General features: G+C 46.4%; 9 protein-coding genes across 9 annotated transcripts; 6 read left to right on the top strand and 3 right to left on the bottom strand.

Moving 5' to 3' along the window:
- Nucleotides 1–30: 30 nt before the first annotated feature.
- EYB26_007238 (uncharacterized protein) lies at nucleotides 31–2624 on the top strand (the record flags this gene model as incomplete). Its single annotated transcript, XM_054266510.1, has 6 exons — nucleotides 31–67; nucleotides 290–410; nucleotides 472–512; nucleotides 564–993; nucleotides 1044–2544; nucleotides 2610–2624. 6 exons carry the CDS (start codon nucleotides 31–33, stop codon nucleotides 2622–2624), a joined length of 2145 nt encoding a protein of 714 aa, XP_054122485.1.
- A 959-nt stretch (nucleotides 2625–3583) lies between these two features.
- EYB26_007237 (uncharacterized protein) lies at nucleotides 3584–3853 on the top strand (the record flags this gene model as incomplete). Its single annotated transcript, XM_054266509.1, has 1 exon — nucleotides 3584–3853. The coding sequence occupies one exon, from the start codon at nucleotides 3584–3586 to the stop codon at nucleotides 3851–3853; it is 270 nt and encodes an 89-aa protein (XP_054122484.1).
- A 101-nt stretch (nucleotides 3854–3954) lies between these two features.
- On the bottom strand, nucleotides 3955–4934 carry EYB26_007236 (uncharacterized protein; the record flags this gene model as incomplete). The annotated part of the gene is made up of 4 exons (XM_054266508.1): nucleotides 3955–4021; nucleotides 4082–4297; nucleotides 4370–4645; nucleotides 4756–4934. The coding sequence occupies 4 exons, from the start codon at nucleotides 4932–4934 to the stop codon at nucleotides 3955–3957; spliced, it is 738 nt and encodes a 245-aa protein (XP_054122483.1).
- Nucleotides 4935–7680: 2746 nt separating this feature from the next.
- On the bottom strand, nucleotides 7681–8046 carry EYB26_007235 (uncharacterized protein; the record flags this gene model as incomplete). The annotated part of the gene is made up of 1 exon (XM_054266507.1): nucleotides 7681–8046. The coding sequence occupies one exon, from the start codon at nucleotides 8044–8046 to the stop codon at nucleotides 7681–7683; it is 366 nt and encodes a 121-aa protein (XP_054122482.1).
- An 899-nt stretch (nucleotides 8047–8945) lies between these two features.
- Nucleotides 8946–10457, top strand: EYB26_007234 (uncharacterized protein; the record flags this gene model as incomplete). Its single annotated transcript, XM_054266506.1, has 1 exon — nucleotides 8946–10457. One exon carries the CDS (start codon nucleotides 8946–8948, stop codon nucleotides 10455–10457), a length of 1512 nt encoding a protein of 503 aa, XP_054122481.1.
- Nucleotides 10458–12717: 2260 nt separating this feature from the next.
- On the top strand, nucleotides 12718–14115 carry EYB26_007233 (uncharacterized protein; the record flags this gene model as incomplete). Its single annotated transcript, XM_054266505.1, has 2 exons — nucleotides 12718–13060; nucleotides 13127–14115. The coding sequence occupies 2 exons, from the start codon at nucleotides 12718–12720 to the stop codon at nucleotides 14113–14115; spliced, it is 1332 nt and encodes a 443-aa protein (XP_054122480.1).
- Nucleotides 14116–14705: 590 nt separating this feature from the next.
- Nucleotides 14706–16871, top strand: EYB26_007232 (uncharacterized protein; the record flags this gene model as incomplete). The annotated part of the gene is made up of 1 exon (XM_054266504.1): nucleotides 14706–16871. The coding sequence occupies one exon, from the start codon at nucleotides 14706–14708 to the stop codon at nucleotides 16869–16871; it is 2166 nt and encodes a 721-aa protein (XP_054122479.1).
- A 155-nt stretch (nucleotides 16872–17026) lies between these two features.
- EYB26_007231 (uncharacterized protein) lies at nucleotides 17027–20834 on the bottom strand (the record flags this gene model as incomplete). The annotated part of the gene is made up of 6 exons (XM_054266503.1): nucleotides 17027–18133; nucleotides 18184–18311; nucleotides 18365–18437; nucleotides 18487–19380; nucleotides 19430–20341; nucleotides 20394–20834. The coding sequence occupies 6 exons, from the start codon at nucleotides 20832–20834 to the stop codon at nucleotides 17027–17029; spliced, it is 3555 nt and encodes a 1184-aa protein (XP_054122478.1).
- A 311-nt stretch (nucleotides 20835–21145) lies between these two features.
- Nucleotides 21146–21530, top strand: EYB26_007230 (uncharacterized protein; the record flags this gene model as incomplete). Its single annotated transcript, XM_054266502.1, has 2 exons — nucleotides 21146–21274; nucleotides 21342–21530. 2 exons carry the CDS (start codon nucleotides 21146–21148, stop codon nucleotides 21528–21530), a joined length of 318 nt encoding a protein of 105 aa, XP_054122477.1.
- Between the last annotated feature and the right edge of the window lie 8 nt (nucleotides 21531–21538).

Below are 21538 nucleotides of genomic sequence, written 5' to 3'. Positions count from 1 at the left end.
ACGTCGCCTGCCTTTTGCAGTTCGTTCACAATGGCTCCTTCGCCGCCGCGACTTCGTATCTTGTCAGGTACTTTTTCCTCCCGTTGTTCCTACGACATACCACTCCCTCCCTTCACAAACTGCAATTTCATCACACTCTTTTCTTGGACCATTCCTGCATTGCAATCGTTTTTTTTTTTTCCCATCTGTTTTACCCCTTCCCTTTCCTTTCGACTTATTTTCATTGACTACTTTATTCGTGATTATGCGACAATGGGCAAACGAAGGCTAATGTGCAAGTTCTGTGTAGTCGGTAGTAACGCGGTGTCGGCTTTTCTCTCATGGAGACTTCAAACAACAAACTCGTGTGATGTCACGCTGGCCTGGAAATCGGGGTTTGAATCGGTCGCTCAATACGGCGTCTCATTTCGGTAATTTTTCGCTCACAAGGCCTGTGGATTGCTTGGATGGTTTCTGACGAATCGTGAATAGATCAAAGACATATGGAAATGAACGCTTTAAGCCGCGACATGGTATGTTCTGATTACTCGATTGAAGAAGGCAAATCGCTAACTCATGAACAGTCGTGCGAACACCTGAAGAAGCCGCTTCACGAGAGGTCGCCTACGACTACGTTGTTCTCTGCGTCAAAGCCTTGCCTGATATATATGACCTTGGATCGATCATCGAATCCGTCGTCACTCCTCAACATACATGCATCCTCGTCAATACCACGAATACCCTGGGTGTCGAGTCACATTTGGAGCAACGCTTTCCGACGAACGTTGTCTTGTCGCTGGTTTCACACATGACCATCAACCAGACCGGTTTAAGCGACTTTGAACATGAAGGATCTACGGAGATGTGGGTTGGTCCCGCCAACAAAAACCCGGCTATTCCTGTTTCCATCCAAAACGACATGGCATCTGCGTTAGCCATGACTTTGAGCTCTGGTAATGTCGATTGTAAGGTGTCATCAAATATCAGACAGGAGCAATTCGACCGAATGATTGGGTAAGCTGATCAACTGTTTCTACATTGAGTATATGCTAACACGTTTACAGTCCTATCGCCTTTCACCCAGCAAGCGTACTTTTCAATACTCCCAACCACTCCCAACTACTAGAGAAAGTCGGTGTGCGACAACTGGTAAACGATGTGATTGATGAACTTCTCAAGTTAGCGTCGACACAAGGATGTTCATTCGACTCCGGCTATAGAGAAAAGGTCATTGCGAAAATGACTGCACCAACAGAAGCACAGACTACCATGTACCAAGACTTTCTCGCTCATCGACCCATGGAGATCGAGACATACCTGGCCTCACCTATTCGTCTTGCAATGGAAAGCAATGTCAGCCTGCCCCGTATAGAAACTATTTACGCTATGCTTCATCACCTCAACATCGTCAACCAAACCAAACCTGAAATTCTGCCACCAGGAATCTCTACTCAACCTCCGCCCAGGACAGCGTCTGTACCCCCCGGTCAGAAGCCAATGGTCAACGGGATGCGGGCAAGCCGAACATCATCCAATATGGGAATGCCTATGCCACCTCCCCAGCAACGAAGAGGACCACCTCCAGGTGGCCCAATGCTGAGACCACCAAGTGCACAAGCCGGACCATCTCGTATGCCTCGTGATGCATCTTTTGAGGATAACGGATTGGAAGAGTTCAGCCACCTTGTTGTTTACGATGATATCCCATCCGACGGTCTAACCAACGGAAATATGGACATGGCCAATGGAGGAGCAAGCAGCAGTCTTGCTCTCCGAGAACGCGAACTCGCTCTTCGTCAACGAGAGCTCCAGCTTCGTGAACGCGAAATGAACCTGAGACGCGGTCCCGGTCCTCGTGGAGGTCCTAGGGCACCGCCTCCTCCTCGATCTGTATTTGATGAAGAAGACGAAGAAGATTACTTTGATCCCCAAGACTTCCGCCCACCACCTGGAATCGACATCGATAACATCGACATGATGAGCGTCACTTCTCGCCGAACGAGGAAAGCACCTACCAGTGCTGGTCAATTGCGACGCAACCCCGAGATGAATGGGCCTCCATCGTCTCGGCCCTCGTCATCGTTCCGATTCTTCAATGGATCAGGCGGTCGGAAAAGCGCAAGCTCTCATTTGATTAACGATATACCCATGACTCATTCGTCACTGATGGACGATCCGTTGATGGCATACTCATCAAATCGATATGGTGCTGTAGATCGCAAAGAGCTGCATGTAGATTCGAGAGCAAATTCGCTAAGCAACGCAAGCCGTATGGGCGATTTTGGCCCTGGGGGCGCTCCCGGCTCTTACCCTCCTGGCAGACGAACAAGCGGATCGCCAGCGGTCTTCCCTAATGGACGTGGCATGCCCATGCCCAGGCCAGGACCTGGGGAGCATCAGCACTCGTGGGGACCACCACCCAACGGGATGATGCCGCCACATGGTCGTCCCTCTCCACCGAATGTGTCACCGGGAATGCCACCAAACATGCGAGCACCGGTTCCCAGATATCCTCCCGGGCATGGAAACAATATGGGGGCCAACCAGGTTGAACAACATCTTGGGGTGAGCAATCCGCCAAAATATAATTCCCCAAACGCACGAAGTCTGACTGGTAGTGCGAGCGCCAGCGCGGAGAGTGGTGATAGTGGAGCGAGCGCCAATATAGATTCGGAAAACTCCGCCCACAGCAGCCAGATTAGTCTGGGTCACGCTATGCCAGTTCGTTAATCGATGTTAGCGGTTCAGTGATATAGATCCGTTCGTCTATAGCACCTACACTTGATACACGATATCTAAAGACTTGATTTGCAAATACGTGGGGCACCCAGAATACATTTTTTTCGAGTGTCCAGAATCGTTTCCAAAATCATTTTGGGTTGTGGTAAAAACAAGGCACCAAGGAGGATTTAATCGGCCTTCTCTTTCTCTACACTTGATTTCATTCCGACTGATTCAGTCGACGATACGCACTTTTCATTGTCTCGGTTTCCGGATGGGCATATCTCATTATCATTATCAGATCAGCGATGGGCTGATTCTATTCATCACTTTATCACGTTATATTGCTTACACTACATTATCATCACCATGACTGTCCTGACCTTTTTTTTTTGTCCTCTCTGTATGACAGTTTGTATACTGCATCCCTGGCGCACAATCCATCACCCTTGTCTCCTCAGAATACGTCGATCCTTCACTCTCCATTTTGCTTCTATCGGATACGCTTCGGGGGTTATTTATCGATACATCATCAAATTCATGTTATATTCTTGATGCCGGCTGGTGATAGTCGGTTGGCCTTGTTTCTATATTGTTTTAGAGCCATGTCTAGACTGAGGATTAAACCTCAATAACAATTAATCAACCGACTCTGCTATCAAAGCAATATTTCATGTAAAATTGAGCTAGTCTTATTTTGTAACTTAACTTATTTGATGGTGGATCATGTCACGTGACAGAATCGACTATAAACAATCTCCACTAACAAACACACTCCTTCCCTCAACAAGTTTTAATATTTCGATCCACGACTATTACCACGTCAACTAACTCAAGAATATCTTCTCACCATCTCTCCCAAAACCAATAATCACCGTGAACAATGAACAATAATCTAAACATGTCAACTACCAAAGCTCGACAATACGCGCACCTCCACTCGCAACTGGCGCAGCTCAACGCCCATCTAGCCGATACCGAGAACTTGGTGCGAATGACGGCTGTGCAGGCCGGCGACATGCGGTTTTTGGGCGGTTATGTGGGCGGATTGTTTATGGGGGCTGCGAAGGTTTTGGGGGAGGAGGGGGTGCAGCAGCAGAGTCAGGGCAAGGGGCCTAAACGGGAAGAGGGAGAGGGAGAAAAGAAGGAGTGATTCTTTTTACGATGAAAGAGATGAAAAAGATGTCTATGAGGAACGTTCTTGGCTATGGACAAGGAGGCTATCTACGCTGAACAATGCGACCAATCAATCAATCAATCCTCTACGACAAACGCACCACCGAGGATAATGGCTGGTTCCTCGATGTTGTGATGTTCATAACTATTTTCGTCAGCCCTGTTCTCCCACCTTTTTCAATTTCTTTTGGGTGAAAGGGCTTACCTCAATGTCCCGACACCACCAGCCTCAAGAATGAGCGCGGTGTCAGTCAACGGCTGCCCAACCCAACGCATCGCAAAGGCTCGCAGGATATGACCATGCGCAACGACCAGGACATCACCTTTCTCGTTCTCCGGGTCGCTGAAACAGGGTTTGTGGTTTTTTGCGCGCAGGTCGGCTATGAATGTGTCTAGGCGGCGGCAGACGTCTGCGGGGGATCTACCATAACAATCAGGTTCCTTTTTTCTCTCTTCGTTTTCCCGCTCGCTCATGAGGGGATGGATGACATACTCTCCACCGGGACACCCGTCCTTCCAAATATCCCACTTCGGTAACCCCTGCTGAACCCTTAGCACCCTGATCTGGGCACTCGTCAAGCCTTCATAATCGCCATAATCCCATTCGCGGATGGCGTCTGTGACTTCAATATCTGCCTCCGTTGAGATTGGTTTTTCGAGTGTACTGTCGCTCTCTGACTCGACCTGTTGTGTCCATGGCAGGCGTTCTTTGCATTCAATATGGAGGAGTTCAAACGTTCGTTGGGCGCGTTTGCGGGGGGATACATAACTAAATCATTATCTCGTCAAATGAAGTTTTTGATTCCCTTCTTTTTTTTTTTTTTTTTTTTCCTTTTCTTTTCTTTTCTTTTTGTTTCATAGCAGGCAGGGAAGGTGTACACATGATTCAACCTCTTGGGCGCAATTAATCGATCATTGCCCACAAGCGCCTTGCCTGTAGCCCTCATTCTCTTTTCCCCATTTACTGTGAGTGGGATGTCGGTGGTGCCCGTGTGGCGGCCATTGAGGGACCATTCTGTCTCGCCGTGGCGGACGATGAAGCAGCGGGGGTCGGGCATCTTCCAGACCACAAGCAGAGGCTCTGAATGTTGGGGGAGGAGAGTTGATGTTGATGTTGATGTTGATGTTGACGGCTGGCCCGAACTAGATAAAGTAGGAGAGGGTGGGGTGGCTACTGTACGTAATCCGGGCGGACCTCCCGGAGGTGTGGGGGTGCTTACCTACTGCTCGATATCGGATTATTCATTGCTTAGGTAGACAACGTTAGTCTATCTCCCATGAGAATTACCAGCGCCTCCCACTTTGTTCGACCAAGGAGAGGACGTTCTCAGGGCACTGCATGGCAGTGTATGCATGCACTAGACCAATGCGTCAGATGCGGACTTCCGCCTTGTTCCAAGCGCTCCCTGGAGTCCCTGCCGTGCCGCGATGCAGATACGCTGGTCCTCACCCCCGTCATCCGAGAAGCTGGACATATCATATGTACAGCTTCAAATACTCCCCATATCAACCACTTGTCTCTGAATGTCTACCACATGCGACCATAGGGTGTGGAAAACAGGGCTTCCCGTCCGCTCAGCCGTACTTAAGCCACACGCCGGTTGGTTAGTAATTTGGTGGGTGACCACAAGTGAATCCCAACTGTTGCATGTTCGTTTTCACCTACGTTTTTGCTTCCGGGGCCATTCTTTTCGTTGCCGCTTTAATTCCAGCCTGCCCAGGAATATTCTCGCCAGACCAGAATTGCTGACGTGGCATTCAGCTAAACCTCCTTCCCTCATCGGTTTCACCCCTCTTTACCAGCGCCCTGAATTTTTTGTCGTACCTTTTATGAAGACTCGCTAATTGAAAACAGTCTTCCACACGTGACATCGTGTCATCTTTACTTTGATACGACGGTAGCCATTTCACAACACCATTTCAATTTCTTTCAAGAAATTGGGCTTTCTTTACAACAAGTCAACATAAGGCTCCGTACATCATACGAAATATTGATCTTGGTAATTCGGAATCCGTTCTTATGGCTATACAAACTGTGGCTACAGCCCTAATAAGCCTCGTCCCCCAAAGTCACTGGACTTTTGAGACGCATCGTGCTAATATAGATTCCATACCAAACGGAATTTTCAAACGCGAGCTTCATCACTATCTTCGTTGGGCTCTTCTTGAAGGTGCTTCAGGCCCTGGTATTCCGCAAGTTCTGGTTATATTAGGTAGACAGGAATCATTACAACGACTCGAACAAGCACGACAACTGAATGGAGTGGAACAATGAACATTGCACGCGTGGAACCTAGAATAACTTATTCATTTTTCATTAATTGATACTTTGGTCGCTTTTACTGAGGGCTGCTGTAGGTCGTCTGGCTGTTTTAAAAAAGCATATGTGCTGGTACTATGGTCCGGTCTGCATTTATATTTCAAGAAACTGATAATACATTGTATACCATTTGCCAATTTTTATTTCATACCTTCATTTTCCGAAGCCTTTCCATTGCAAATTCTAGTTTCTCAACTGATGAGCCCTTAGCGGCATTTTACCAATTATCATCAGAGTCATTCCCGACGTCAGTTTCACTAGTAGCTTTTTTAGAGCTCTTCTTACACACGTACAACCATCCGCCTACAACCAGCAGACTAATGAGAATGGTACATGCGACACCTGTAAGAACTCCCTTCATGTTCTCATTAGCTCCATGAGCGTGGGCTTCAATGATTTGCTTCTCAGATGCTCCTGACCGGAGTTGCTCTTCCAATTTACCAAGTCTTGACCCAAGCTCTTGGTTGACTAGGCGAAGTATTGGATATTTCAGTTTCTTCTCTTGTGTTTGTTCTGAATCCTCCTTAGTTTTAATTCATTCTTTTACTTTATCATTACAACAAGGAGCATAGCATAGCGAGCATAGACCCCGCAACATGGGCACCTTGGAATCTTGCGAATCTAATTTGGTTGCATGGCAGAGCGTTATATTTCCATCACAATTACCTGTCCAAGCTTGCGGGAAACTTACCAAAAGAACTACAAGTCCACATACGAACTACTTCCCTATCGTTCTCCCTGCTCGAGTTGGGAGAAGTATTACGCGAGAAGCGATTTTGAGTCCTTAACACTAATTACAAGAACAGTCAAGAGATACTACAGATAGTTGAAGTGGTGACAGCAGCTTTATTTAAGATCATTCATAGAGTCTATAGGCTCAGGGAGTTTACCTGAAGTAATAATCTTAGATTCAATTCGATCATACGTTGGCTTACCCACTCCACTGGATGACTGGAAGATAGAGAAAGAACGCCTGATGTCTGAGACCAATGAGATAAGTTCTTCTCTTGCAGATTTCAATTATGTAGTCACAACTAGCACTGCTAAGGAGGCAAGCGAGATATGCGATCGGCTTGAATGTCTCGAAGAGAGCGTTAAGCAACGTACCTCGTGGCTAGCGGAAGCTCTAACGCATTGAAGTTGATGTCTGACAGCCTATAGAGGCATAAAAAAGTGTACGATCTTCTTACCGTCAACCAAATCAGCAGCGATGAAGATGGTTGATATCTGATATCAAGAGCGCCAAAATTTCCACCGACTGCATTGGCACGCTGTGTTCTACTGTAGCTTTTCTTTCAATACTATTGTAGTTAGGGGCATTGGACACCAGAATTTGTATCCCAAGATGTACTTTATTTTTGTAGAACTTAGTAACTGAATCCCAAGCTATACTTTAATAAATGTACCCTATCTTAGAACCTGATATAGATGGCCTCGCTTATATCTGGGTATATATACTAGTCCTTGAGCTTGATTACCGAGCCTTACGCAACATAATACTCTTCAAATGCATTCAACACGGCGAAAACCTCTGCTTGGCTTGATCCATCTTCAACCCAAAATTCAGGAAAACTGACAGAGAGAGCGGCACTTTCTTCATGGTTAGAAGACTGATACAGGTCTTGCCACCAATACCTCAATTCAGGTTGCTCTCGCACTGGCCGCTGTCTATACTGTTCATCCAGCTCAAATTGTCGAATATCGTGAGCGACACGCTCTTCATCAAATGAATCAGAGAAGCATCGCCCTCGAACAGCAACTCGCCAACGAAAGCCACGATAAAGGCGCCATTGTATAGAAGAGTTCTCAAGTTTCAGCTTGTGTGCCACATCGTCCTCAGCTTCGCACATTCCTAGAAACTTTTCTTGACTGAAGAGTTCTGACAGATATCGAGATTCGCTTAATGTTGAGAGGCATGCAAGTAAAGATAGAATATCAACCGGCGTGAAGGCTGACTGGAGATGCTCAATAGCAATAGCCCAATGGAATATGAGTATCGGAATATCATCTCCAATTTTCCGGGATCATGCCAACCTAAGTGCATTAGAAAGTAAAAAATATGTAAAGTTAAAAATTTCGAGAATTTCTAGTGACTCCCGAAAGGAGCGAAGATGATGATTCGACCAAGTCGCAGCAATACTGTCTTGCCATTGTCTAGATTCCTTATAATCCGGGAAAAGACGAGAAAACTGCAGCGCTTTCGCATCGAGAAACCGACCTATTACCGCACGATAGAATCTACCTTTTGATATAGGACGGAGTCTCTTCCCCTTCGGTAAAGACGAAGCGAATTCATCAGGAATTCTGGCTTGATTATACAAAGATAAGACCGTCCAATATCGGAGCTGACCGTCGTCCCAATCGAGGTCCTCGCTATCTATAAATAAGATTGAGAGAAGCTGACGACAGGTAATCGCAAGAGATATAGGATCATCAAGATCGCTAAGAGATCCGAAGATCATAAGCAATATATCCAAATGAAGAGACAGCAATGGCAGCATATTGGTAGAATGACGCTCCTAGGAACGGGGCTTGATGCGAAGCATGAACTCTCAAGAGCGTTTAGCGCTTGGGCAGAAATTAGCGCGCACAATGTTGCACTATATTATGTATGGACGCCTATGCGAGTTACTTTCATTCTATTAGACACACTTGAATACAATACATTACGCGTTCCCACTCAATTTCTCACAAACAGGCCAAATCGATAGCGATCTTTACATTACATCCTACCTTCAAACACAACAAAATGATTCTGGATCATCTGCCCACGGAATTATTACGATTGATAGCACATTTTCTGGACAAGGAGAGCTATATAAACACATTATGTCGAGTCAACAACCGCCTTTACCATGCTTTGAATCCGTTTTTGTATCGATATAACTGCCAGAGAAGCAACAGCTCGGCCCTCCTGTGGGCCGCCAAAGTTGGTAGCGAGGCTACCGCTCGACTCAGCATTCGTGAAGGAGCTAATCTTGATCTCTCTGAGGATGGCAGAACATTATTATTACTGGCTGCACAAGGCGGACACACTGCAGTAGTAGTTCTTTTGCTCGAGACTGAAAACTTCATCGATTCAAAGGATACATACGGTCGCACAGCGCTATCCCAAGCTGCATTATACGGTCACGAAAGATTAGTAAAGTGGCTACTCCACACTGGCAAAGTGAATGTCAATTCTAAGGATGATCACGGTCAGACACCGCTATTCTATGCTGCAGAGGGGGGCCACGAAGCGATAGTGAAGTTATTGATTATGGATGGATCTTCGAATTTTGATATCAAAGACCGTTTCTACGGTCAAACACCACTGTCTATAGCTACAGCGAACGGCCATAAATCGACAGTAAAGCTGCTTCTTGAAACTGGAAAAGTGGATGTCAATTCTAAATGTAATAATGGTTCCACACCAATATCCATCGCTGCAACAAAAGGCCATGAAGCCTTGGTGAAGCTATTGCTTCAGACTGAAAAAGTCGATGTTGATATCAAAGATCATGATGGCCGTACACCATTGTCTCATGCTGCAAATAACGGTCATGAAATAGTAGTAAGGCTACTACTTGAGATAGGAAAAGTAGACGCGAACTCTAAGGATAACGATGGACGTACACCATTATGTGTTGCTGCAATAGAGGGCCATAAAGCTGTAGTGAAACTACTACTTGAGACTGGGAAGGTTGACATCAACGCCAGAGATGTCATTGATCGAACACCACTGTTTTGGGCTATATGCCGCAAGCACGAAGCAATAGTCAAGTTATTACTTGGAACTAAAGATGTGGATGTCAATCTCACGGATAACGAGGGCGTGTCGCCATTGTCCCAGGCAATAAATAACCGCCAAAAGACATTAGTCAAGCTGTTGCTTGCAACAGAAAACGTGGATGTCAACTCTAGGGATTGTATCTATGGCAACACGCCATTTTCCTACGCACTATCACCCGCACTATCACAACGTGATGAAGAGTATATGGAACTGCTACTTGAAACTGGAAACGTCGATCTCAATTGCAAGGATAATGATGGTTATACACCATTATCACATGCTGCTATACTTGGCAATGTCGAGATGGTACAATTTCTGCTTGAAACTGGGCAGGTGGATGTCAATTCTGTTGATAATCTGGGTTTCACACCAATGCGATGGGCTGCATATCAAGGCCATAAAGAAGTGAAGAAATTGCTAGCTGATGCTACTTTTGCTTCCCAAAGGTCCTCTATGGCTTTGCACGGAGACAACCAGTTGACAAGTTAATTCGAGACCGCCAATATCATAGCACTTGCGTTCAATAAGGTCGGGTACATGTCAACCCGGATTCTGAACTCGGCAAAACCCCTCAGTGCGATACCTGAAGCCTGACCTGACGTTAGGAAAGCTCGAAAAAGGTAAAATGTTCCAGCCTACATTTCTACCCTATCAACAACTACGGTCGATAAGACAGTGCGTAGGAGAGCGAAATTAGTGTTATCTGCTTCAAGCAGCTCATAAGCTTTTCGATTAACCCAATGCACGCCCCTAAAGGGCTAGGATTGCAAGCCATAGTGATATCACATTCGAATCTCTTCCCAATGACTATATAAGTCTGCAACTAATAAAAATTGTAGACAGGCGGTGGTGAGTAGGCTTCTTATGGATAATATGTATTTCTGCTGGGGAGAGGCCGTACAGTTACCTTAGGGGCATTCGGATACGAGGTGTACGATCGTATTTTTTACTCTTTACCAATATTGAATAGTATTTCGAGGATCTCGCCGCAGGGTTTCTATAACGCACTAATGCCAACTGAACATTAACTAAGAGTAAAAAGACTAGCTGATAGAGGATAAGAGCGTTAAATATACACCCATATTTCCCAAATGTAACTTTCCTATCTTTCTACACTAAAAAACACATTCACCCTGTACACAAGTGCATACAAGAGACGCCAACCCAGAACAGCCTAATTGCTCCTTGACCTCCATTCTGAGGCTGTCAAACTCTGTACTGAACTGAGGACTACTAACTATTATACTACGTAGTACTACGAGTAAGTTAGTTATAACAAGGGGTGATAGTTACTAGTTAATTTACTAGTAAATTTTTAGCGCGATGACATTGTCAAAAATCTCTGTCACGTCAGTGACATCCTACTTTGTCCTCATAAGATTCTTCGTGGTCAAGCTGTAAATCGCAAAAGGGGTCGTCCGCAGCCTTAAAGCTCTGGCTGTCTTGCATGAAAATGGCTATGTGCATACAGGTACGTATTTCTAACTTCCAATAATGTTGTTGCTTGAGTGTCTCCTAACAATCAATTCATAGATGTAAAACCAAGCAATATCTTAGTGAATTATGGAGAGGGAGAGAGTCGATTCTCGGAGGTAAAATTAGCTGAGTGTGGAGGCACGGTCTCTATGAATTCCGAGTATGCGAGAGATGGCATACCGACTGGGACAAGTCTTTTTAGAGCCCCTGAGGTTCATCTCGAGATCCCATGGAATACTGCTGCAGACATTTGGAGTTTAGGTGTAACCGTAAGTGTTTCCCACTAAGTCTCTCGCTCCAATGAATACAACTTATTCGTGGTTCGACAGCGCATTAATCTTATATGGGGCCTTAACTTCCACATCTTCGAGCCTCCAGAGCCAGAGGGACACGATATGTACGATACCCAGATCGTTGTACGCCAACATCAGTGGTTCGGACCGTTCCCCATTTCTTACAAGGAGATATGCAGACAAGGAAACACAAGAAGCTATCCTTGGTATCATTCCCTCCGGAGAAGTTGAAACCATTCAAATTTATCGGCGAAAAGACAGATCTGTACTTGCTGATAAACAATTCGTGCTCAAGATGATGAAACTTGATCCACGGGATAGGCCTACTGCGAGAGAGCTGTTGAAGGATCAGTGGTTTACGGAGAGTTCCGAGAGGACGGTGGGGTGGTTTTCAAAGGAGGAGTGGGAGAAAATGGGCTATAAATAGTGAGGGCGTATGACAGAGATTTTGGTTCCAGAGAGCATCAACGTTTCATTCAGGGTCTCGACAGATGGAACTCCTTTTCATACAACCAACAAGGATTAGCTACCGAGATAGGAAATATTGATTGGTCTTCTCCCAATTGCTGTTCTCGTTTCCAGGACCAATTTACACTGCAAGGGATCTGAGCGTCTCATCGTGCAAAAATCACATTCTATTTACTCATCAAAGACGAAGATATTTCACTTCTTATAGGTTGGTGTCCATCTTTAATAAATATGTGATGGTTGAGTAATCATCAATTAAAAGGCTTGGGCCACAAGCTTGGTAATTAACACGTAATTTTCAGATTGTCTCCAGCAAATGTCAAATTTACAAATACGCGGATTACGTAGACACGTTATTTTCTGATTGATCATAGTTACGGAGAGTAACTTACGGAGTACGTCCCGTGTTTAGTTAACACACGGAAGTACATCAGAGAAGAAACAACGCCAACAACGAACAACAACATAACGACTATAAATTCAACAGCAAAATCCCCGCAGGATTATAAAAAATGCCTCGCACGCGAACGAAATACATCTGGCCGCCGCCTATGCTGGCCGATGACAACAACGCTACATCTGCGAGTACTCCTACGATTAGTAACGCGGCCACGAATGAACCACGAGCGAAAAAACCGAGATTAGAGTCCGCCTCGACGGCGAGAAAATCAACAGCAAGCGGACGGAACACTCCTGCTCGTCAAAATCAAGAGCCTAGTCAGGGTCAGGCTGAAGGGAAAGCAGACTATTGGGATCCGGATTCGGGTGTCGCACCGCCGTCCCAGGAAGCCATCTTTGCTGCGTATGCGCGCATTCCCATGCATACACAGATTAAGCGATATCGTGAATGGCGGCGTAAGGATTCTCCTTTTCTACGCGCAGAATCGGTCTTGTGGGGATCTTGACTAAACATTGCGACAGGTTTCGGTTCAGTCCACGACGACTATTGCATGAAGTGCCGCAAAGCCGGGCCTAAGACTCTGGTTCCTTGCAACACATGCAGCAAGTGTTTCCACGACGAATGTACACCACCTGGTTCACTATACAACGAGAGGAGACAGTGGTTTTGTGCGCTCTGCGTCCATCGCAATTGGCATGAACAACCGCCGACTCTGACACCGCCCGCTTCACCTTCTCCAGAACCCGCCAACAACGCTATTGACCAAAGATCGTCGGAAAATAATACAGACCAAAGGAATAACAGGAATATGGCAGACCAACAGGGAAATGTACCATCAACTGGAAATTCGCAAGCCCTATCCATACTAGCCGAAATATCCCGCTCAATGTCTCGTGGAGAAACACGACACACACCAAACCTCCCACCGCAACCGCATCGATTCTCAGATGTATCCTCGCCATACTCACCAAACCCTTCTTCAATTACACTACCATCGATATCCACACGACCCCACGAGTTCGGCTTACCACCACCACCAGCGCCCTCCCCTTCCGCATACGGCGGCAACTCAATCCTAGACTCTCACGCCCGCAAATCCAAATTCGCAACCCTTTCCTCCGAAGTAGATTCCGCCCTCTGGGTTCTCTACCGCGAACTCGAGAGCGTAACATCCCTACGCCAACAAATCGGCGAACTCGAATCCGAAATCGTAAAACTGCGACAGGACGTTAGTATTAGAGACAACCAACTCATTCTTTCGCGGAGATCCATGTCGTCGGCGCACAATAATACTAATACCGGCATGCCAGGCGGTATATCGCAGGCTGAGATTGATCGGCTGCGTGTTCAAGCTGCCAAAGTCGAGGAACTGACGAGACAAGCTGAGTCTATGCGTGCCAAGAATGAGGCGTTGGAGAAGGAGTTGAAGGATGCAAAGGCTGAGTCGGCGGCGAAGGATGAGATGTTGAATGAGTGGAAGGGGCGATTGGTGAGTTTGATCGGGAATTAAGCCATCTTTTTCCTTCTTCTTTTTTTAGGGTATAATATCGTTTAAATTGCGCGCTCTGGGAGTTATCTCTCGGTTTCATGTCATCAAAGATACCATTCTGTTTAATGCATTGTTTTCGTTCTGCGATGGTGCAAACTTATTGCATTTACGTGTGGGTTTCCTATAGCTCAAACTACTTTCTTATTAACCGGGCTTTTTATCGTTATAGAATGTCTCTGAGTAGATAGAGTATATACATAATCAGTTTACCTTGACGATCCCTATGAAACCACTTACATAACTGTAGCCAAAGTCAGGTCTGATATCGTCGAACAATCTAATCAGTTGATAAAGCCAAGATAGTTGAGATATAGAAATTATGACCTGACACAGCATAAATAGTAACGAAGATATAATAGCATACTAAGTAATCTACTTGATCAGAAAATAGCCAGAATTGTGGGCGTACCTAACTTCATGTTCCTTAGGGTTGGATTTTCTCCTTGGGTCCATCCACGTCCATGAAAAAACCATGAAACGGGCAACATCAAATTTCTCAACGTCACACAAAACTTCATAGTACATCGAAATAATCGCCCCGACAACATCAAATGGCTGTTCGAAAACGGACTCCAGTTGCAAGTAATGAGAAACCACTCAGAGAGACTCTCGTACCATCTGTGAGCATATTAAACAGGAGTTATAACGATGGCTGCAATGATCAGGAAACGGACAGAGATGTAGAGCCCGAGGGGTCTGCTGTCACAACGGCAACGCTACCACCAACATTATCTGCTGAAGACGATGATGGAGACTTCTCAAAATGGATGACATCTCCAGACCTCATCCGCGAAAAGCTCCCATTTACGCCAGACGTCATGTACAATCTGAACAATTTCCTGCTGGGAAGCCCCAACATGAATTCCCCGCATCTGTTCCGCGCGGATATTTGGTATGATAGTGCTGGACAATTGAAGACGCCAAGGGAGAAGGAGAGACTTGTTTTGGGCGTTGAGTCGGCTGGTCAAAGTGTCGATGATGATTCAGGATCATATACGGAAGCAGACGCGAAGAAAGCACCGCGTATTTCGGGCTTTGAGTTGAAGCGTACTGTGATCAGAGAGTTGATTCCTAGAAGACCGCAGCTGGACAGGGCGTTGAAACAGACCTGTCTTTATTATGAAGGTGTTGCTTCGACTTCTTCGGTGCAGAGGGCGCTGTATCTGTTCATGCCGGATTTGAAGGAGCCCGAAGATGTGCCGTTCTACCATCCACAAATTCGCGGGTGGGGGTTTTTATATGACTACGAAGGAGGTGAATCTAGCTTGTCGACACAGTCTGAAGAGTCAAAAGATTTGCAACATCAGGGGGAGATGGGTTCATCAGGAAATGGAACACTGTCTCTTCACATCCTCCCCTTTCCAGCAACAGAAGACTTCGATCCATTCCCAGTTCGCCTCGAGCGAATCTTGCAAAATCTGTTATCAACACAAATACGCCTGGCACGTAACACACGCCCTACAACAACAACACCACCACCAACAACAACAGACATATCAACCCAATCCACCTCCCCCAACGTCACTTCTGCTACAACAGGCAAAAAACAAGAAGACGACAGCTACAACCCCGACAAAGACAACATAATCCCTCGGCACATGGTCCAAAATACATACACCCGCCTTAAAACAACATATTCCCAAGACCTCTGTAAGCGATGGGTCGAGAATACAGAACCCTCCAAACACGTGTTTGAGGATTTGGCCATCACAGCGTTTTTGATTGAGCTTTGGCGGAATATGTATGGCGTTATACCGCGGGCAGAACAGACGAAACAGGAAGATGAAGAAGGAGGGAGGGATGGGTCGGAGTTTGAGGGGTTTGTAGATATTGCGTGTGGGAATGGGGTGCTTGTTTATGTGCTTCTTATGGAGGGTTATAAAGGTTGGGGGTTTGATGCAAGGAGACGAAAGACGTGGTCGATTTTTCCGGAGTGGGTGCAGGAGAACCTTGAGGAGGCTATCTATATTCCTAAGCCTTTTGCGGGGGAGTTTGCTTCGACTGGTTCTTCGACAACATCCGATGTCAATGTTGGGGGTATGTCAGTGGATCAGCGGATCCAAAGTCATAATGGCATTCAATACACCACCGGAAATTTCCCGAAGAAGACTTTTGTCATTTCGAATCATGCAGATGAACTGACCGTCTGGACACCATTGCTTGCCGCACTCGCATGCCCAGAAAAGCCATTACCATTCCTCTCAATACCATGCTGTTCACACGCCCTCTCCGGCGCAAGATATCGATACCGACCACCCAAGAAAGAGAAAAGCGCCACCAACACCACCAGGGAAAACACCGAAGATACTCCTAACGACAATCCTCAAACAGGCGACCTCAAAGCCCTCCGCGCCGCAAAACTGGCCGCCTGCACCTCCCAACCAGACTCCGACCCAAACTCCGCCGCAGTCCTGAACTCAATGTATGGCTCCCTAACAGCCAAGACCATGAGTGTCGCTGCAGAGGTCGGGTTTGATGTTGAGAAAACGCTATTGCGGATACCGAGTACGAGGAACATGGGCGTTATTGGGGGAAGAAGGAATGCGATTCTGAAGCGACAAGGGGTTACGCAGAAGTCGACGGGCGCGGAGACCATTCGGCGGGCGATTAACGAAGTTGTTGAGAGGGAGTGTGCGATGGATGATGGTGTGAATGCTGCTGCGAGGATTTGGGTTGAGAGGGCGATGGGACTGCAGAAGCCTGGAAAGAAGTCTTAGGTATTTTTGTAGCTGAGACAGGGAAGGATCATGTAAAAAAAAGATACGATTTCTCAAGTACATAATAGTTCATGTCCAAAACATAGTTTATACTAATTATCTTAAATATGTACATCGAGTCAGGTATAATCATGATACGTCAAGACACAACAACCTTACTGAATTTGCACCGAATGACCAATGCCATTCGTACGCGACCGTGGTGCTGTTGTGTTGATCCTCTTCATAATCTCAATAGCATGCCGGAAATCAGAACTGTGAAAGTCCGAAGGCACATGTTCTCCACTGGCAATGCATTGCACCGTAATACCAGGTCTGTAGTGCAATCCACTCAGCAATTTTGGTGTGACAAGGAAATATTGACTTCCTCCACCGATAACGTCGTCGGCTTCAGATGAAGATTTTCGTGGCGCGCATGCAATGTCGACCATACGCCCGTGAACCATTCTTTCGTTCCTTGGGTCCATACCCTGATTAATTTCGTCCACAACACGGAACGGTGATGCGGAAAGAGACTGGAGTGCCATGAGATAGAAGATTGTGCTGACGGCACGTTCACCTCCGGATTGTCGATGAGAGTCCAGCACGGAAAGATTTTCGGTTTCACGGAACTTGACCTGGATTTGGATTGACCATTGATCAAAGTCACTTCCACCGGGTTCGCCGTTTGGTCCTGGTTCGTCTTCGACCTTGTCAACCGTCACTTGTCCGGCACAGCCGATACGAGCAAAAGAGTCGGAAAATGCATCGGAGATGGTCTTCACGAGAGTGTCAAGCCGTGGTTCCCATTTGTTGCGAATTTCTTGGATAGCATTCTCAAAATCATTGAGCTTCGTTTGATAGCTAGCCATTTTGTCTCGCAGCTTATCAATCGCTCTTTGACGATCTTCAAACTCCTTGACCAGGCCTTCGCCAACTTCGTGCGTTAGCTCAAGACGAGCCTTCTCCGACTCTATGTCTGCCTCCAACTGGTCTGTAGTCAACTGTTTGAAGTAATCGGATTCAAGAGCTTCCAACTTGTCTGGCTCGGAACTAGCGTTGTCTAAGAGTCCGCGTGCTTCCTCCTTAAGTCTGCGACCCTCTTCGGCGGCCTCCTTCTGTTTGATGTTGGCTTCTTTGACCTCGTTCTGTTTCTGCTCTAGTGTCTGTCGAATCTCCTCGTTTCGCGCTTTTAGGTTCTCAAAATCCGACAAAGCCTCGATATTTCTAATTTCTGCTTGAATCAAGTCATGATGAACTTTCCGGAAAGTCTCCACTGCATCCTGCAGGCAAGTTAGTAGGAGACAGTATTTGAAAAGGTTGGTGGACGTACAGCGTAAGCAATGGCAGTTTCTGCCTTCTCAAGAGCAACTTGATCTTGTTTTCCACGAATCGCCAAAACCCTTTCTCGTAAGCCATCAAAATGTTTCTCTACCTCTCGTTTCTTAATCTGCTCTTGGCCTGTACATTGGTTAGTATTTATTGATTAAGCTCCGCCTAAGGGGTAAACATACTAAGCTTCTCAGGAAGTGCCCGGAAATTGACAAGAGCCGTCTGCTTCTCCGCTTTCTCCTCTTCCAGTTGACTCTAAAGAATGTATTAGTAAGACTTTTGGTGGATATCTCAAGGCACATACCTTTTCTCTCTTCTTTTGGGTATGTTGGTCACCCGAAACTTTGAGCTCTAATCTTAAAGATTCAATTGTCTTTTCAATTTCGGCCATTTCACCTTCAAGCTGCGACTTTGTATCGAGCAACTCTTGTTTCAATGAGACATCCAACGGTTTGTCGGTCCAAAACCTTGCTGGTCTCACTTGTCGGACCTGAGTCGACGTTGCACCCGGACCGTACTCCTTTCTTCTGTTCACCTTGTATGTTTGTTTGCCAGCAACCCAACTGTTGATTGCATTGTGGCTCTCCATGCGAGAGTACTCTTGGTCATTGATCTCGCGAAGAACCAGCGGTGTTCTAAAGAGGAATTGCTCGTTACAGAGCATCGCTATGACAGGTTCCGGTCCACTAAGGTAGTCCTTGGCCCAGCCATCAAAGCCGAGATCACGCATCTCTCCGTCTGAGACTGGAGGCCTCAAATCACTCAATGGAGTTGTACAGTTCCTGATGCTGACGTCGTGCAACTTTAGCTCGACGTTCAGAGCTTTTTGCAATGTTCTGAAATCCTTGATGCTCTGCGTGGTGAATGCGAGGAAATCGTTTTTCTGAAGAAGAGACTCAATTGCGTCGGCGTATTTCGAATCGTTCACTGAACACTCGATAAGTGCAGGTCCGTAAACCGTTTTATCAAATTTATCCTTGTTCTCCAAAATCCATCGATATGCTCGATGTGTGTCAGGCGAGAACTTCTTGAGCATGGCCTCTCGTTGACCACTTTGAGATTGAAGGCTTCGTAGCTCATTTTCCGTATCATTGATCCGATGTTTCTTCTCCTCCAGCCGCTCAAATACAGCTTTGCGACCTTCTTTGATCTCTCTGGCTCGATTCTCAATGTCCTTGATTTCTCTTTGCAAAGCGCGCTGGTGAAATGTCAGCCAGTGAAATTGTCAGTCTCATCATGCTACTTACAATCTTTTCATTATAAGCATCGATATCGAACTCCTCCGGTTTGTCTTCCATTTGCCGGGTAATTCTATTGATACTTTGCTGAACTGTACTCAGCTGTTGTTTATAGGTTGAGCCCTCCTTTTTCTCTGAATCAATCTGCCTGGTCAGGTTCTTCATAGTCTCGTCATGGCCGTCCAACCTCGCCGCAATTTCCTTTGCGGCACGCTCCGCCGCTGCGACTTCACGGCGCTTGAACTTGACTAAATCGTCCGTCCGGCCAAAATATTCTTGTTTCCCATTGACTGCTACCAACATTGGCGCTACTTCAGCTTTCAATTCCTTGAACTCTGTTTCTAATTGGTGCTTTCTGTCTCTAATTGCTTTCCACTTCGGCACTTGATCCTTATACGCGGCCATCGGACGGGCGTATTCAAGGATCTCAATCCGTCTCTTGATTTGTGCTCTCTCCCGAACCCTCTCAACGTCTGCTCGTTGCGATTCTTGTCGACTCTTGAGGTTGGCAAGGACATCCCGATCACCTTTATTGTCAGCAAGCAGTTTCTTTTGTTCTGCTCTGAGCCGTTTGAGATCGTCGTGCCACTCGATCATCTGCGGTCCTGCTGCCGCTCTCTGAGTGGAATTGAGTAGCTCGATAGGAGTAAGCGCTGCAAATTCGCTAACTTTGTCTTGTGGAAGGAATTGGCATAAGTTGTCGATCTGAATAGAGAACTTCTGGTTAAGCTTCATGACTTGTTTCCGGGTTGCTTCTTTGCCATCGATAAAGAAAGTGCTCTTGTTGCCTTCGAATTTGATAACTCGGCGAATGACAGGATTCGTTTTAAATGGAGGGCCACGTGCAAGTTCTATTTCGATGATTGCCTCTTTAGCGCCGTGTTTGACAAATTCAGACGCATCTTTCGCGCGTCCAAGATGCTGAGAAGCCACGTCAGCCCATATCCATAGCCCAGTATACTCCTAGTCCTACCTGCGGTCCCCAACCCAAGCCCAAACATATCGCACACACCAACGTACTCTTTCCGGTACCGTTCGGTCCGATAATCATATTCAACTGCGACCCAAAGTGATACTCCACATTCGTATACGTAACAAAATCCTTCAACTTCATCCTTACGATGGCGCCAGGCTGAAAATCTTTATATGTAGAATAACCGGCGGGTAGTGAAGATTTTGTCAAGGGCACTTTCGCAACGGGTCGCTCTGAGTCGACGTTCCCATCGTCGAAATCGAAGTTCATATCATCTTCATTGTCACTCTTATCGGCCGAACCATCGAGTCGAATGCGCTTGCTGCCTGTGGAAGATTGGGATAGCGGGGTTGTTGCTCTCGTTGAATACTCGTCTTCGTCGTCGTCGTCGACAACGCGTCTTCGTCGACGCCCCGAGGGCGGTACTTCTAGCCCTGGCATCGTCTATAAGCACTTCGCTTCAAGCACGCGGAGCAGCGAGTAGCTATGTGATTATCTAGCTTGCATGTTGAGATATCAAACCGGCCGAGTTGTTCACAGTCAAACCCCAAGGGATCCCACGCGGCTGTGACGCGACGCGCGCATCGTCCATTAAAAAGGCGGTATAAAATGGCAGAACTAAGCTCCGGCCAAAGTACAAATAAAAGTGGGTCCAGATTATATCTCCGACAACTTTGTTTCTTCTGTCAACAACCCGGACATCAGGAAAGACACATTATTTCATATCTACTTATATTTACACAATTGTAATCATGAGGAAACCAATACCGGCATCGAAACGCAAGATCTGGATGTACGTCTACACCGCCGCTGCGGTGACAATCACCATCGGCGGATCGTTGTACGGAGCAGAGCTGGCGACGAAGCAACAGAAAAAGAAGGTACTTATAACCACATCTTGAATATCCTCTATACTGGAAACTCCTCAGAGACTCATGACTGTTAAAGTTGGCTCAAAAAGAACACGAAGCGACCTTCGACGAGAAAATACAGGCTTTACAGACTGCACGGGGAATATTAGTGTCCAAGAAGAACACCGTCGAGAAGCAATTGCATGAACTTGAGGAAAGGATTGCGGAAAGAGCAAGGAAAGGAATACCGTCGACATCGAATGGATCGCGAGAACAGCCGAAATGAGAAGAGAA

Source organism: Talaromyces marneffei, chromosome 5 (genome assembly GCF_009556855.1).
Source record: "Talaromyces marneffei chromosome 5, complete sequence".
NCBI lineage: Eukaryota > Fungi > Ascomycota > Eurotiomycetes > Eurotiales > Trichocomaceae > Talaromyces > Talaromyces marneffei.
This window is presented reverse-complemented; position numbering and strand designations above follow the sequence as displayed.